The sequence below is a fragment of the Chaetomium globosum genome, genomic scaffold (genome assembly GCF_000143365.1).
Source record: "Chaetomium globosum CBS 148.51 scaffold_1 genomic scaffold, whole genome shotgun sequence".
In the NCBI taxonomy this organism is placed as follows: Eukaryota; Fungi; Ascomycota; class Sordariomycetes; order Sordariales; family Chaetomiaceae; genus Chaetomium; species Chaetomium globosum.
The window spans coordinates 1,599,201-1,613,442 of NT_165976.1; the positions used below are offsets into that span (position 1 = coordinate 1,599,201).

Below are 14,242 nucleotides of genomic sequence, written 5' to 3' on the forward strand. Positions count from 1 at the left end.
TGTCAGCGTAGCCAGGCGGCTCTGGCACTGCTCATGGCGGGAGGCCCCGTTTCAGACCATCAAGTGTCGCCGGGTCACCATGATACTAACGCCCGCTTTCCCGCCCATGCACCGTAGAGTGAGAACTCCCGACATCGACCATCCGTTGCCGTGAGCACCACAACGAGGGGACACGGCCCCCTCCCACCCCTCCACTGCCACGTAGCCTGCCTCGGCCTCGATCCCCCTCGTCCACAGCGTAACAAATCAACGCATAGCGGAAAATCGAGGATCGGCAACGAAGACGACGGCGACCAAGAACGCCACGCGGGCCCAAAAATTACCGTGGCGTCTTCACTAGCTCGCCGAACCATTCAAGGGATGCAAATCATGCTCCGGTGGATCGTCTTCCTAATCCGCATCGGCCCAGCTGCATAATAAGCCTAGCGGCCATGTCAAGGAACGGAAAGGGACTCGCGACTTCCTTGTCCTCGAGGAGTTTGCCATCAGGCGTCTCGTATCCGTCGACTTTGAAATCGACGAGGAAGACGCCGGGCTCCATTTCGTAAATCTGGATTTCCATGCGCATGGCGACGACGTGCACGTCCTGCCCCTCACGGGTGACTTGGGAGTTTGCACCGATCTCGCTGAGCCCCGAGGCAACTGAGCGTTTCTGCAGTTCTGGGAGATCGGTCAGTAAAAGCCTTAGAGAAAGACAATGATAAAACATGATGCGGAATGAAACATACTGTCGGTTGCCCAGCGAATCTTGATGTGCCACGGATCGGCCGGAAGCTTGTACAGCTCTCTCGGGTCGACGCCAGATGCTGAGCTTTGCTTGCGTGAGTGTCGGCCGCTGTTGTAGTCGTCGTCTTGGTGGGCCGCATCGTAGTCCTCGTCCACCATCCACGTAGCACCGAGCTTGTTCAGCGCCTTGTATATGCACAACAGCGCCTCCCAGGGAGCATTCCTAGATCGAATGCCAAACTGCCACCTGACCGGCTTGTTCTTTTTCGGAGGGTTAACGGGCGTAAGCCCTTGCGGGCGGCTCGTGTCATCCAAAGGAACAAAACTACGAGCGTGGGGCTTCAGCCGGCGAAGCGTCTCTTCCTGCTCAGCCTGGCTCCGCGGGTGAGAGCCGGGGTCTGGCGCGGCAAACGGGGTGTCTGTGACATCGATACCCTCGGCACGCGCTCTCTCGCGCTCAATAAACACTTTATGGTACACCGTCAAACTGCTCGGAAGGATGCCCACTTTGCTCACGTACGGAGGCCTGGCCGACGTCCCCGTGCTCGTGGAAGTGATGGATCGGGCCGATGACAGGGTTGGATCTAACAACGGACTCGGGGTCGCATCTTCGACGCCAAGGGCGAGTTGGTTGCTCTGCATCATCTTGTTCTCCCGCACGATCATGTAGGCATCCTTGATGGCGGACGGCTCTTCGGCCTCGAGTGCCTCTTCGACGTCCCGCTTTCCGTAGCCCATGGTCTTGCTGATCTTATCGGTGACTTCGTTGTGCAGTTTCTCTTGTTCTTGTGGCGGCGCGTTGGGCGCAATATCGCTTACCTTGATGGCTTTGTTTGGATCGACACCCGTGTTGAGGAACTCTTCTACGGGAGGATGGAGATATGCAGGCAGGTCTTTGAGGAACCACGGGTCTTGGCGGATGTCCTCGATAGTGGCACGCTGGACAGGATTCACAACAAGCATCTTCTTGATGAGGCTCGCCGCGCCGGGGCTCATCCAGGTTGGTACCATGTAACTGCCCCGGGCGATCTTGGCAAATAGGGTGGGGATGTGCTCATGGTCGAAGGGGAGACGGCCGACGAGCAGGACGTAGAGGATGACGCCGCAGCTCCAGACATCCACCTCAGGTCCGGCGTACAGCTTGCCACCGATGACCTCGGGTGCGGCGTAGTTGGGCGACCCGCAGCTGGTCTTGAGGAAGTTGCCGTCCGTCATGATGTTGCTCAGGCCAAAGTCGGCAATCTTGACATTGAGGTTGTCGTCGAGCAAGAGATTCTCGGGCTTGAGGTCGCGGTGGACAATCTTGTGACGGTGGCAGTATTCGACGGCGCATAACATCTGCTGGAAGAAGCGGCGGGCCTCGTCCTCCTGCATCTTGCCATGCGCGACGATGTAGTCAAACAGTTCACCGCCGGCATACTCGAGCACCATGATAATCTCGGTCGGAGTCTTGATAACGGTAAACCTAGGAAAAATCGCAACAAACGGCAAGGTCAGCCGAAGAATTGCGTAGATACAAATGAGGAGAGGCGGGCGGGCGAGGGGAGGGGAATGAAACGGGAACGAAACTCACAGCTTGATGATGTGTGGGTGACGGAGCAATTGAAGGTATTCGATCTCGCGCTCGACGCGGCCCTGCATGTCTCGGCTAATGAGGTTCTTGCGCGAGATGATTTTGAGGGCGACCTGCTGGCCGGTGCCGCGGTGTACAGCGAGCTTGACCTTGCCAAAGCTACCCTCGCCCAGTGTCTTGATAATGTTGTAGGCGCCGATGCGCTGCTCGGTGCGCGACTTGTCGCGCGGTGGGGCGGATGTCGAGGACATGATGGCGGCGTCAATGGTGGAGCGTGGGGTCCCCTGGTCGTGGTGGTGATGCTGGCGATGGTGTTGCTGTTGAGGAATGGGATTCTCCTGATGCCCCTCGCCTGGTCGCCTATTGCGCCGGATCTGGGATGGGGACAACGAGATGGACAACTCCTCGTCGTCGTAGGCTTGGGCCATGGCTGCCGGGAATCGCAAGCTAGCTCTTGGTCTAAAATGCCACCTCGGGTTGTGGGTGTGGAGTCGCTCGAGAAGCCAGGGCGGGTTGTCGAGGTTAACCAGGAAAGCAGGTGTCCACTCGGTTCAAAGGCACCGCGAGAGGAATCTCACTCTCGTCGCCGCTGAGTGGGTGAGAAGAGCTTCCACTCAGAGGGGCTGCCGTGGCCTGGGGTGCCCCTGGCGCCCCCCGCCTCCTGCCCCGCTGTATTTGGGATGGACTGCATCTCTGTGGGACCCCGCTCAACCCTCGCCTCGGGCGTCCCAATGTTTCAGGCCTGCCCAAGGAAAATCATGGAAAAAACACCACAAGGTAATAAATATGGACTGATACACACCTAGTACCCACCGTGATGAATCAGCACTTTACGATTGGTTATGATATCCGAGGCACATCCTGTAAAACAGAGGCTATAAAATAATTACATCCATTAACTATATTCTAGGAACAAGGAGAGGACAGTCACCAACGCGTGTACACAAAAGTACACGCATGTTGTCTTACAGCAGAGCAAGATTAAGATTTTAGATATAATTCCGGATACGCCAATAGGCACCCCTATCTGTCAAGTAGCGCTTATGTTAAAGATGTCGGAATACCAACGTCCAGCCCAAGCTCGAGAACCAGGCAACATTACGCTGACGGGAAAACCGATGAGAGCGGGACTTGCCAGTACCACGAAGCTACGGCCATGGCGCCGACGCTCATACCAAAGGCCATCAAGAAGTTAACATCGTTGTTATCCAACAAGTCCCATCCATTCTCGATCACCCTCGACGGCTTCCCGTCGCCAAAGCTGGGCCTGCGGTCTTTGTTGCGGGACTCGCGCGCATCGGCTCCCGACGCCGGGACCGTTTTCTCCACCGCAGCTTTTCCCTCGCCATGCAGCAAAGCGGCCTTAGCACCAACGGCCGCGTCGTGCTCGTGGTCCGAATGGTGGGAGCCGGCGTCGCTCGACACAAGCGCCCGCACACCACCCTCGCCTTCCACGATCTTGCCGCTGCGGACATCTTTCACGCTGGTCTGGAACAGCCCGCCGAGGATGCTGTCCACGACGCTGCCAAGGAGCCCCCAGAGGGTAAGGCCCAGAATCAGCGCCCGCCTCTCCTCGATCGCCCAGGGCGCTCCGCCGCCCAGCTTGCCCGAGGTCTCGTCGCTGCAGAAAGGCAAGAACAGCATCGCGGCCGTGACAACGATGACACTGCCCAGCAACCCAGCAGCAAGCCCCGTCAGGGTGACGCCGCCGTTGGTTCCGCGGGGGACCTTCCGGAGAGTGAGGCTGGTAATTAGTCGCGGCTGGCCGGTGGCCAGGATGCCCAGCTCGGAGCTGAGCGTGTCGGCCGCGACACAGGCGTAGTTCGCGATGATGCCGATCACGAGGAGGTCTCCGCCCCAGGCGAAGCAGAGGCTACCGGCATCGTTGCCGCCCGAGGTGAGAAGGGCCTGCTCGCGCGACCGCAACTGGTAGGCGTGTAGCAGCGAGAAGAGAGATGCGGTGAGCGAATTGGCGAGCACCTGCACGTGATTACGAGGACCCTCTGCGCCGGATCCACCGCTGGACTTCAAGGTGAGATTGGCTTTGATGTTTTCCTTGACCTGTCCCGAAATCAGCAATGGAACGGCGCGTAAACGAGAAATTAGAAGGAGACTTACATGAGTTGCCCGTGTCCCGGCCAGAAAGAAAACGACGAGGAGAGCGAATGGCAAGTTCCACGGATGAACTGCGTGCGCGATAGCCGTCAAGGTCGCGGCCAAGAGTCCGCCAGGCGTTAGTGACTTTTTGGAATAGGCTCGGTACACGAGCATCAACGTCGCTGGAATGGCGATGATGGGTTTCATCTTGTTTGAGAGTTGATATTAGGTTGAGAGAAAATGGAGAATCCGGTTCTCGGGGCTTGGCAGCCGCGATCTATCGCATCGGGGTTGGAAAACTGAAGGTTGAAGAGTCGAGGTTCGTCAGCTGCCTGGTACAGGTGACAGTTACGCAGTTTGTAAAGCAGACTCGAGAGCATAACATGGCCTGTGCTTCCAAGGAACCCTGCCTGTCTTGCTCTCTCGCTGCTCCGGAGCGAGAACCCTAACCCCCAAACAATCCCCCCCCCCTTACCCCATGCCGCCGAGCACCCGCCGATTCGTCTTTTCGAAATGTTGATCGAGGAAATGCTGTAGCAATGCCTATCTTTGAAAAGTAATGGAGATGGCCTGTAGTATCGTCATGTACCAGTAATGTCACCCCTGAACGAAACACATCTGGGGGCCGAGTGGCTTGTTCTCATCTTTGTCGCTTATGGGGGGATCTTTGGAGTAGCCGTGATGTTGTAACGCGGTTTCGGTTCCAGTAGCGTTTCCCAGTAAAATTGAGCTTCAGCTGGGCCAGGTCAGCATTAACGGGGTTTTGGATGTTCGGCATCGGATGGTGTTATCGAGACTCGGGAAGTCGGTGTCCGCTGCCGCTCGTAAAGAAAGAGGACAAGCTGGCCCAGACATGCCAACCAAATGCCGTCCTAACTAAGCCTTCTTTTTGTTACAACAGCAATAGCCCCCCAGTTCTGGACATATATTTCCCACGTGCCATCCTATTCCTCTTGCCTGACACCTAACCAGGCGTCAGCATTGTGTGGGCGCCCCGGTGGCGGATGTCCTTCCCCAGTCATTTCAAATCCCTCCCCCCTATCGCATCACTACCCCCATGTCAGCCCGGTTGTAGGCCCCGATTAGCACCTGTTGTTCAACACTTCGCTCTCGGGTGACACTGTCTCCGAGTTCATATCGGTTGTTGCTTTGCCTTGATGTGGGAGGCAATGTGATGTGGAAGTTGGCGCTGACGTAGGTGACCGGCCACACGATTGCGAAAGGAGGTATGGGATACTCACACCTTATCCCATTGTCTGGATGCCTAGTGTCGGGGTGGCAGAGAAACGAGTGCCGTCGAGCAAGCAACATGGGTGAAAAGTAAGGGAGGCAAACAGTCGTGGACGGAGTTGAGTCCGACATCCTTCCTCCGTCCCCCTTTTATACCAATGGCAAAAGCCATCTCCCCATCTCACCCGAGACCCCTCTACCGTTCGGGGGGGAAATCTCAACCCGCAACCCTCATCCCTGCCACTCTCCTGCGTATGAAAGGGGGGATCTCGACCGTTTTAGGAGATCTCGATGGTTGACGGACGCCGGCATGCGGCTACGGGTAAGTGGCCAAAAGTCAATATATCGCACCCGGCGCCGATGGCATGCGAGGTAACCACCCGGTTGTGGTAACACGCATTCAGCGTTACAAACCCTTTGTATGTCGCGAAAGAAAGGGGCCCGCGCTAACTCTCGGGTAGGCGTTGAAAAGGCCGTCGGTTGTATTTGTGCTCGCGTAGCGATGGTATCCGATGGGAGTAGAGGGACGGACATAGGCACACGAGAAACATGGCCAAGTGAGATGACGTACGCTCACTCTACCTGGCGGGAGGCGCACTCGACGTCCTGATTACATGTCCCTTTCGCAATCCCCCACAAGGAAGGAACAAGCTTGGGACCCTGACTCGGTCTTCGGTTTCCAAAGGGTGTCTCGGTGCCGACGACCTGGCCTGTATCGGTGATGTTTTCGTCCGGGAATTCGGTTCCGACGGCAGGGAGGTGCGAAGGTTCGGTGCTCAACTTGAAGTTTGTTGATCAGTCGTTGATTTACACATGGGTTGTGTCTTGTTGTTATTGAATAAACAATAGACTAGCAGTCGAAGGATGTGCGGCTAACAGCATTGGCGCGTGATTGCTACGTAACATCTGGAGCATTTTGGACCATGTCGAAGCGATGCTACAATCCATTTTCTATACAGACTTCATCTAACCCCTTTCTTTGTTCTCGACAGTCAAAGATTCCAGACAGCCGGAATATGTCCTGACTGGGTACGCAAACATGTCTCGAGACTCCCGTACGGACCAAATCACAGTGCCCCTGAATCTGTGTAACCGAGGCGCCTGCAGAAACTCAACGGTCGGAGTTTTTCATGGCTCATGACAATATGAACCGGAGTTTCATCGTTGTCAGCTGATGGGAAGAAGGACTGGACATACCCCATGTCATCACCGGCCGGACCAGGCCCTGCTTAAGCTTCTCTCAGAGATTATCACAACTTTCAAGGGGAAATTTTGAGCTCGTCGGAATGTCGGTTAGGTTGTGGCTATGTGCGGATCCGTGGTTTCCTTTTTGAGTCCTATCAGTCTTGACACGCCTTCAAACTTAGCCGGAAGTTGATGAATGATGGCTCGTGCAAGTGAGTAATTGTCCAACTAATGCGTGCCCCTGAAATAATTTTGATACGCTAGGGCGCTGCACTTCGGTACCGAACCGCACCAGAGAACGAGGTGCAGCGGAAACCAACAGCCAACTCCGGCCGAGCAACTTGAGGCCTGAGGGATATCTTGACTCGAGCGGGCGAGTGAAGGGTTGGTGAGTCCGAACAACTTTGCCCCCGTTTAGCCGGCCCTGGCGGGCTCTCGTGACCAGAAATCGGCACCGAAGGGAGCCGAAGCCCACGGCACCAAAGTTGAGTTAGAGACTGCTCGTGTAAGTAAGGTAAAATGAACGGGGAGATGGCTTCTGACTAGCGGAAGTAGAATAACTTCGGCCAGGACTCGATACCGAAAGAGACCCTTACGTCACTCGTTCTTCAAGTCACTCTATCCAACACCCGAGTGCCCGAACCGCAATCTGGGCCACCTACATACTTCACCCGCATTCTGTTGTCGAGACTCCTCGAAAATTTCTTAGATGCAAATTGCACGGCCCAATCTCGATAGAAAATACCAAACAGGCAGGAGGGGCGAGAAGTCCTTCACTGCAGTCCGGAACGCAGCCTGGGGGCGTGGACTGGCATTGTTTACTTCGTACTCAACCCCAGTTTGGATATGAGTGGGGGATCCCAGAGCTGCGGCAACACGGCACAGCGGGATCTCGCCGAGAACCATCGCCACGCAGGCTCAGCAGGCGGGTCACGGTCTAGCCTCGGAGGGCATGGCGTGAACTGCGGCCGCGGACTGTCGTAACCCGATGGTCTCCAATCAAGGCTGCTTTTGAGAAACGACGAGATTCGTTGGTGATAGTCAGGCGTAGCCGTGGTAGGATGCTCAAGGATCGACCCGTCGGGTAGTTGCGTTGGGGATCCGGAAGGACGCCGGCACCTTGGATGTCCGGGATGTTCCCCAACGCAACCTCCCGCGACACAAGAGGCGAGGCCAGCAACCGCCAGTGGCCGCGATCTGTATAAGATGCATTGCCTGTCCGCCCAGAGGCGGCCTTTCAGGCAAAGCAACATGCGCCGGACGCTTATCCAGTTGAACGATCCTGCCAAGCAGAAGGCGGCGTCGGTGATGGCTTATGGCCGAGCTCACATTTGGCTGCATCCCGAAGAACGTTGTGTCACCTTCCCGTCCAATAGGGTATTTGGCTGCGTTTTTACGACCGAAGTCAATCGCCGGAATGGGCAGCATTGACGGGGGGTCGCTCTCCAGAGCTTCAAAGGGACATCCTTCTTTAATTCTGCTGACTTTTTGCAAGTCGTGTTGGCAGATATTATCGATTCTCGTCTTTCGGGTGCTGCCCAACCCGAGGGACTTTCAGCCCCGCTAGTTATTAAACCATGTGCATCTGTGAGGGCCGCGATCCGGCCAGACGGTCCTCGACTCTGTCGGTAGTAACTCGTAACGAGAGCTACGACAGGTGTGGTTCAAGGCGACCAAACCAACAACCCACCCAGCGGCGAGCGGCCCCACAACTTGGCTAGAATATTTCCAGTCCTAGCTTGTATGACTTTAACAGACAGGCTGCTTCAAAGGTGGCCGTCGTAAGGTAGATCAATACCGGGTGCGTTTAAGCCATAATAGGCCAACAGCCGCAGCGGAGAAATTCGTTGTAGTGGCCGATCATTCCAACATGCTGTTGGGGTTTTGGCCATCGGGTGAAAACCTCGGGGCGTCGAAGATGTCTCGGCGGAACAGCAGCTCTTCTTGTTTTGAGGACATATCGGCTCCGGGGCACAAAAAGGACGACCGTCGTTGAGATATACGCTAGGGGAGAGAAAGGAAGGACGGAAATGACTTGCCTCGAGTAGAAGTTGGCTCACGACCAAGAGGCATGGTTGACAGGTTTCAAAGGGCTTTCTCCGGCTGTCTCGCCCTATACGTATCTTCGTGGCACAATATTTACGCCTCAGGTAAGGTGCAGTGTCGGCGCGGAGATGCACCATTGCTCCCTTCCAAATAGTGAGCAGCGGTCGCATAAAAGCCTCCCGGTTATCCCTGGTTGTTGGGTCAGCCTGTTTTGTTTTTGGCTTTCTCGCCGAGGCCGGCGAGAGGTAGTAAGATAAGTACGGCGTTTGGTTTGCGAATTAGCAGCTCACCAGCCCCCCTAAATGCAGGTTTCCATTCAAGCTTGGAAGTAATCGGAAGGCGTTCAGACAAAAGAGGAGATGCTAGGAAACTGTTGTGAAGAGCTGGCGTTCGCAAGCGGTGAAGCCATACTTGCGAGAATACGGAACTCTGCAGGAGGAGCGACGTGTCATGGTAGACATAATAGAGGGTCTCTGTGAGTATCCGAGCGGCTGTGTCACGCGTAGCATTGTCGGCCCTCTGACGTGTTGCGACACGATTTTCTTTAAATTCCATGGCGGTTGTGCAAAGAAATTGGGATGCCCAGCAGGGCACGTTGGTAGGGGCCGTGTTTCGCTTGCCTTACCGATTCAGGAATACACCTTTCCCAATTCGGTTACACCCCACCATTGGCTTGCCTGGGCGCTATCGGGTCTTTTTTGGAGCAGGGAGGGGACGATCACAGAAGCCACCGGCACCTTCCCGAGCCCACATCAGTGTGGGAGGCGGCCTTGGGAGGGTAGTAATGAGATCGGCGCTCGGCAGAAAGCTTGACTTTGTATTGAGATTGCAAGGATCGGGGAGCGTGAGCTTGGGAAAAAAAAAACTCAAAGTCGGCACCACTCGTCACATGTATGTGTGCCCATCGGCCAAATCCAGCAGATAGCCGTGGTTTACTTTTTTTGCGCCTTCCGAGCCCGAGTCGAGGTTGTGAAACCGTGACGAGGAAGCAACTCCCATGGTGATGGTCTCGTGCAGAAAGGATGCAGAGAGGATGCAGAGCGAATGCGGCAGTTTACCACCAGAAACCAGCCACAAACCAACCTTGACTGCCAGTCACATTGAAAACCGCCCCAGAGCCCACGAGACTCGAGTCTCAACTACACACCGTTGTTTTCGGAATTATCTGAGACAGGGAGCAACGCCGCCTTGGGATTACCCCAAGAGCTACAGAAATCTCAGACATGAATCGACGTCGGGGATGCACGAGGTTCCCAATTAGCACCTCCGGCCCAGGACCAAAGGGAGAACATAACGATCGGCTTGGTAGGCAGAGTTGCTCTCTCTTACACGGCAGAAAATTCTTGGATTACATCCACCCGAGGAGGATTCACATTGCCTCGGGCTATCAAGGTCCCGTCAGCATGATTGCTGCGTCATCAACGGGCACCCGACTTCTGCGGCTGACAAGGCAGCGCTGATTTATCAGCAACAGTGTTTCGATCAAGCACGTATTCGTCAACATTTCCGAGGCGAGTTTCGACATGATGCGAATCGCTGCTCGTCCAGTGGCTTCATCGCGGAGCGAACCCGGCCTTCTCGGCGTGGGTGGTGGAGCCCCGGGACCGGGCACGGCATCCGTATCCGGAAATGCAGGGTAGTCATTCCGTGTCCCAATTGGCCGGCGATCAAGACCCCACGGCCAACGGCCAAGATGGTTTTGGAAGTGCAGATACCGGTCAGTCTATATCGGCATCACCCGATGGCATTTGCCTCAGCTCCTGCCTCTTGAATCCTGCCTGACGACCGGTGATTCTCGGGTTGCTGATTGCTTGCAGCGTCTTCCACGGACGGGTCCCACAAGCCCAAAGCGAACAATACCATTCAGCCTATCGACGCTTCGTTCGAAAACCAACCCTTGCCTCCCGGATACACAACAGTAGTCAGCACTGAGGAAGCAAACTGCGGGCTTTTTTTAGGTCCTCTGCAATTTGCTCGTTATTGACAGCCCCGGCCGACGACCTCTGGGGTTCCCGTGCCTATGGAGACGAAGACGGAAGCGGGACTGCACGCGGGACGGCATCCAAGGCTGTGGATTGTTATGCGAACTCCTATCCAACCACCAGTAGGTGCTGTAACTCGCTTTTCAAATCTTGTGAAACTAATAAAGGCGTAAGGCTTGCTTATCATGGAGATTTTGGCTCGGTGGTTTTCAGTCCTCTTTGCAGCCTCGTTCACATGTCCAGGAATGTCTTCTCCTGCACGTCCTACATCTCCGTCCAATGGTGCGCTCCCAGGTGTAGGCGCCCCAATCGTGGGGGCTCAGGTAGCGAACATGCGTGACCCAGTTGCCCCTTCATCGTAGCTTCGGTTTTGGGGGAACGCCCGTTCGGTACTCCCATTTAACCGTATCGCGCAATCCGAGCAACTCTCAGCAGAATGCCCGCTCCAGTAGTGGCAACGATATCAAAAAGGGTGACAATTCATTCCCAGCTTCCCGGAATGAGTTAGCCGCAATAAGCTGCCGCGAACTCGGATGCGAACATTAGCGCATTTTCCCCGCCATGCTTTATGACCTCAGATTGAATATTGAAGTTCCCGGGAGAGGGGAATTGAGCCCGACACCTAGATTTGATGTGGTTGGGATACCCCCGTCTGGAAGTCCTCAGCCCGACGTCAATCCGGGGAAGTTTGTGGCCCAGAGACCGCCGCTCTTTTCCTAACCACAACAGAGAACGCCCGTGCTCTGTTCTTTCACTTTCTTATTGACAACAAGCACGAAAACACGAAATTACCTACCTTTTGCCTTCTCTTGATACGCCACCTATCTTACTCAAATAGGTAGGTATCTAGACGATGACATGAAAGAGCTTTTCGACATCGATGGCTACCCAGGCATTGGCATCATATCCATGTTCCATGATGCGCAGTTTCGATGTGCGTCCAACCGAAACGAAGACCAAACAAACGGAAACCCGAAAGGGAATGCACGCGAAAGAGATAAGAGAAAACAGTTTGAGCGCGTGGCAATGACGGGCCGTCCTTCTCCTCATCCCGTCCTTTGGACCGCTGAGTCTCAGGCTGGCACAGCGTTGCAAAACACGGGAGTCCCGGCAAAAGGGCTGTCCCGTGTCTAACAGTTAGACGGTGGAAGACGGGACCCAAGCAGGCCGTCCAACTTACTTAGCGTTACGGAACAGGAACTGCAAAGGCCCCGGAACGGGAGAGGGGAAGGAGGGGTGGCACTTGCCGGTGGTTGGCCCGCCCGCACTGCAGGCACGGAGCAACGCAGGCAGGCACCACCTTGGATAGGGAAGGTGTGGCCGTATCAGAAAGCCGATCATTCGGGTTGATCGCCAATCTTCCCAATTTGTTTTGACCTCTTTTTACTGATACAAGATCCAGCCTTGCATAGGCCTGGCCATACCTCATTCGACTCGGCTTGGTGCCCACCGGCCACGACCACCAACCACCCCGAGTGGTGTCCTATCAAGTGACCATTTTCGCCCGAGGCGGCCGAGAATGCAGTACCTGATCTGGCCCGCCTTGACGAACCGTGGCTGGCTCGATCCTTCGTACCTGTGCCAAATCAATTCTGACTGACGGCGGCTGTACCGCGAATTGAGTGATGTAAACATCCACGGATGAAAAGGTGAGCGAGAATGTACCCACGGATTGAATGTTATGGATTGATGGCGCAGCTGGTGACACACTGCCAGTAACAAGCGTATATGCTCCTCTAACTTTCCATGTTTTCCAGCAAGATAAGATTTCTCGTTGTCGGCAGCAGCCGATGGTTCTCTAAGGAGGCGTGCGGAACCCGTCGTAGCACCAAGGTACATCCAGACCCGTATCGTCGTTCCCGGTTCCACGGTGCAGGTTTTGCTGCACCCCCGTCCCTGCGCCCCGCTACTCTGATGATGTTACAGTCATTGCAGCTTCTTCCCATGGAGCTGAACGCCCGCAGTTTCCAGGCAGTTCGTTAAGGTACCGTGCCTGCCGTCTCGCGCTTGGGAACGATGACCGGGAAGGGGCTGCTTCCATACGACGCCCGTTTCCTGCCCAGCCATTGGTACTTGTCTTTGAGTCACTTACCTGGAAGAGGAAGCCCATGCTTATGCAGCCGTGAATCGGCTTGCTGTTCGGTTCGGATCTTGAGGGCACTCTTGCATACGCCCACATGGGATCGCCAGCGCGTGCTATGCTGCCATGCTGGTAGGTCTCAGTTGCTGGATGAGTTGGCTAGGTGCTCTTTACGGGTTGCACATGCCCGCTCTCTCGAGATCAGTTTGGCGCCTTGGGCTTCCCCGTTCACATCACCAGACATTGGGAGTGTCTTGCTGCCCCTACCCCCGCCCAAGGCTTCTCTACCGCAGACACAAGATCACCCACAACCTGTAGGTGGTAGGTACATACCTGTCAGCCGACTCTAACACGCATTGTAGTGAATTACAGCGGTCTTGGACGCACCTGCGGTTTGTTTCGAGTGTTCTGGAATCCGCTATACGATTTAGTTAGAGGGAAAGACGGCTCCTTCTCGGGAGGCCGGCTCCAACCACTTATCACGTCACCCCGCCAGGAGGTCAAAGGACGCAGATCCCGGTTTTCTCAAGTGCTGCCTTCTGGGCTCGTCGCTTCTTGTTTCCTTTTTCCCTGTTTTGGCCCTTTATTCCATTGAAGCTCGTGGCCGCCGGCTTACAGAACTCGACCTCCCGGCCCTAGACTCCGCGCCAACCGTCCTTGCACCCACTCCCGTCCGGCATCACTGGCCCGAGATAATTGTTCGGAGCTAAGGCAGGTATGTAGCAACGTACCCCGATCCTGGCGCCTCTTTTAGACGGCGGCTGAACACTGTTGACAACTTGGTTGGCCAGACTTTGCTTTCTTCGTTGTCTTACACTACGGGTACGTACCACAACAATAACCACCACTACATCCAGCGTCTTCACACAGACCATGCCCATCTCCCTCTGCAGATACGCATGCCAGATCCTGGTCCCCTGCTCCACTCACAGCCCATGGCACCCCCTTGTCGATTGGACCGCCTCCTATGAGCTCAGCTTGCCGCAGCTCCGCCTCTGTCTGAACACTTGGGGACACTCACAGACGAGAGATGTCTTGTCACCATTTCCGATATTGAGAAGGAAACCCCATCCGGTAGCTCTCATCCTAACCCCCCCCCGTCTCAGATGAAATCTCTGTTCTGCGCGCACACACACTGCTAATTGTACAAATGGGATGAAGACGCGGAATTTTACAGAGGAAAGAGTTTCGAAGGCTGCCGTGTAAGTATTTCTTTTGCGACGCTGCTTGTTTATGTTTCCATATAGAAGTTCACTGTGCTGGCACAACTCGTTCGACCTCTGCGAGTCATGCCCCGAACCCTGAGGCCGATCCTTCACTAGA

At 55.4% G+C, this 14,242-nt stretch overlaps 4 protein-coding genes across 4 annotated transcripts; 1 reads left to right on the forward strand and 3 right to left on the reverse strand.

Moving 5' to 3' along the window:
* Positions 1–1,195: 1,195 nt before the first annotated feature.
* Positions 1,196–2,064, reverse strand: CHGG_00535 (uncharacterized protein; the record flags this gene model as incomplete). Its single annotated transcript, XM_001219755.1, has 2 exons — positions 1,196–1,252; positions 1,342–2,064. 2 exons carry the CDS (start codon positions 2,062–2,064, stop codon positions 1,196–1,198), a joined length of 780 nt encoding a protein of 259 aa, XP_001219756.1.
* A 1,333-nt stretch (positions 2,065–3,397) lies between these two features.
* Positions 3,398–4,603, reverse strand: CHGG_00536 (uncharacterized protein; the record flags this gene model as incomplete). The annotated part of the gene is made up of 2 exons (XM_001219756.1): positions 3,398–4,360; positions 4,418–4,603. 2 exons carry the CDS (start codon positions 4,601–4,603, stop codon positions 3,398–3,400), a joined length of 1,149 nt encoding a protein of 382 aa, XP_001219757.1.
* A 1,314-nt stretch (positions 4,604–5,917) lies between these two features.
* CHGG_00537 (uncharacterized protein) lies at positions 5,918–7,163 on the forward strand (the record flags this gene model as incomplete). Its single annotated transcript, XM_001219757.1, has 3 exons — positions 5,918–5,948; positions 6,619–6,655; positions 7,076–7,163. The coding sequence occupies 3 exons, from the start codon at positions 5,918–5,920 to the stop codon at positions 7,161–7,163; spliced, it is 156 nt and encodes a 51-aa protein (XP_001219758.1).
* Positions 7,164–12,637: 5,474 nt separating this feature from the next.
* Positions 12,638–13,964, reverse strand: CHGG_00538 (uncharacterized protein; the record flags this gene model as incomplete). The annotated part of the gene is made up of 6 exons (XM_001219758.1): positions 12,638–12,745; positions 12,932–13,040; positions 13,253–13,306; positions 13,536–13,625; positions 13,750–13,766; positions 13,941–13,964. The coding sequence occupies 6 exons, from the start codon at positions 13,962–13,964 to the stop codon at positions 12,638–12,640; spliced, it is 402 nt and encodes a 133-aa protein (XP_001219759.1).
* Between the last annotated feature and the right edge of the window lie 278 nt (positions 13,965–14,242).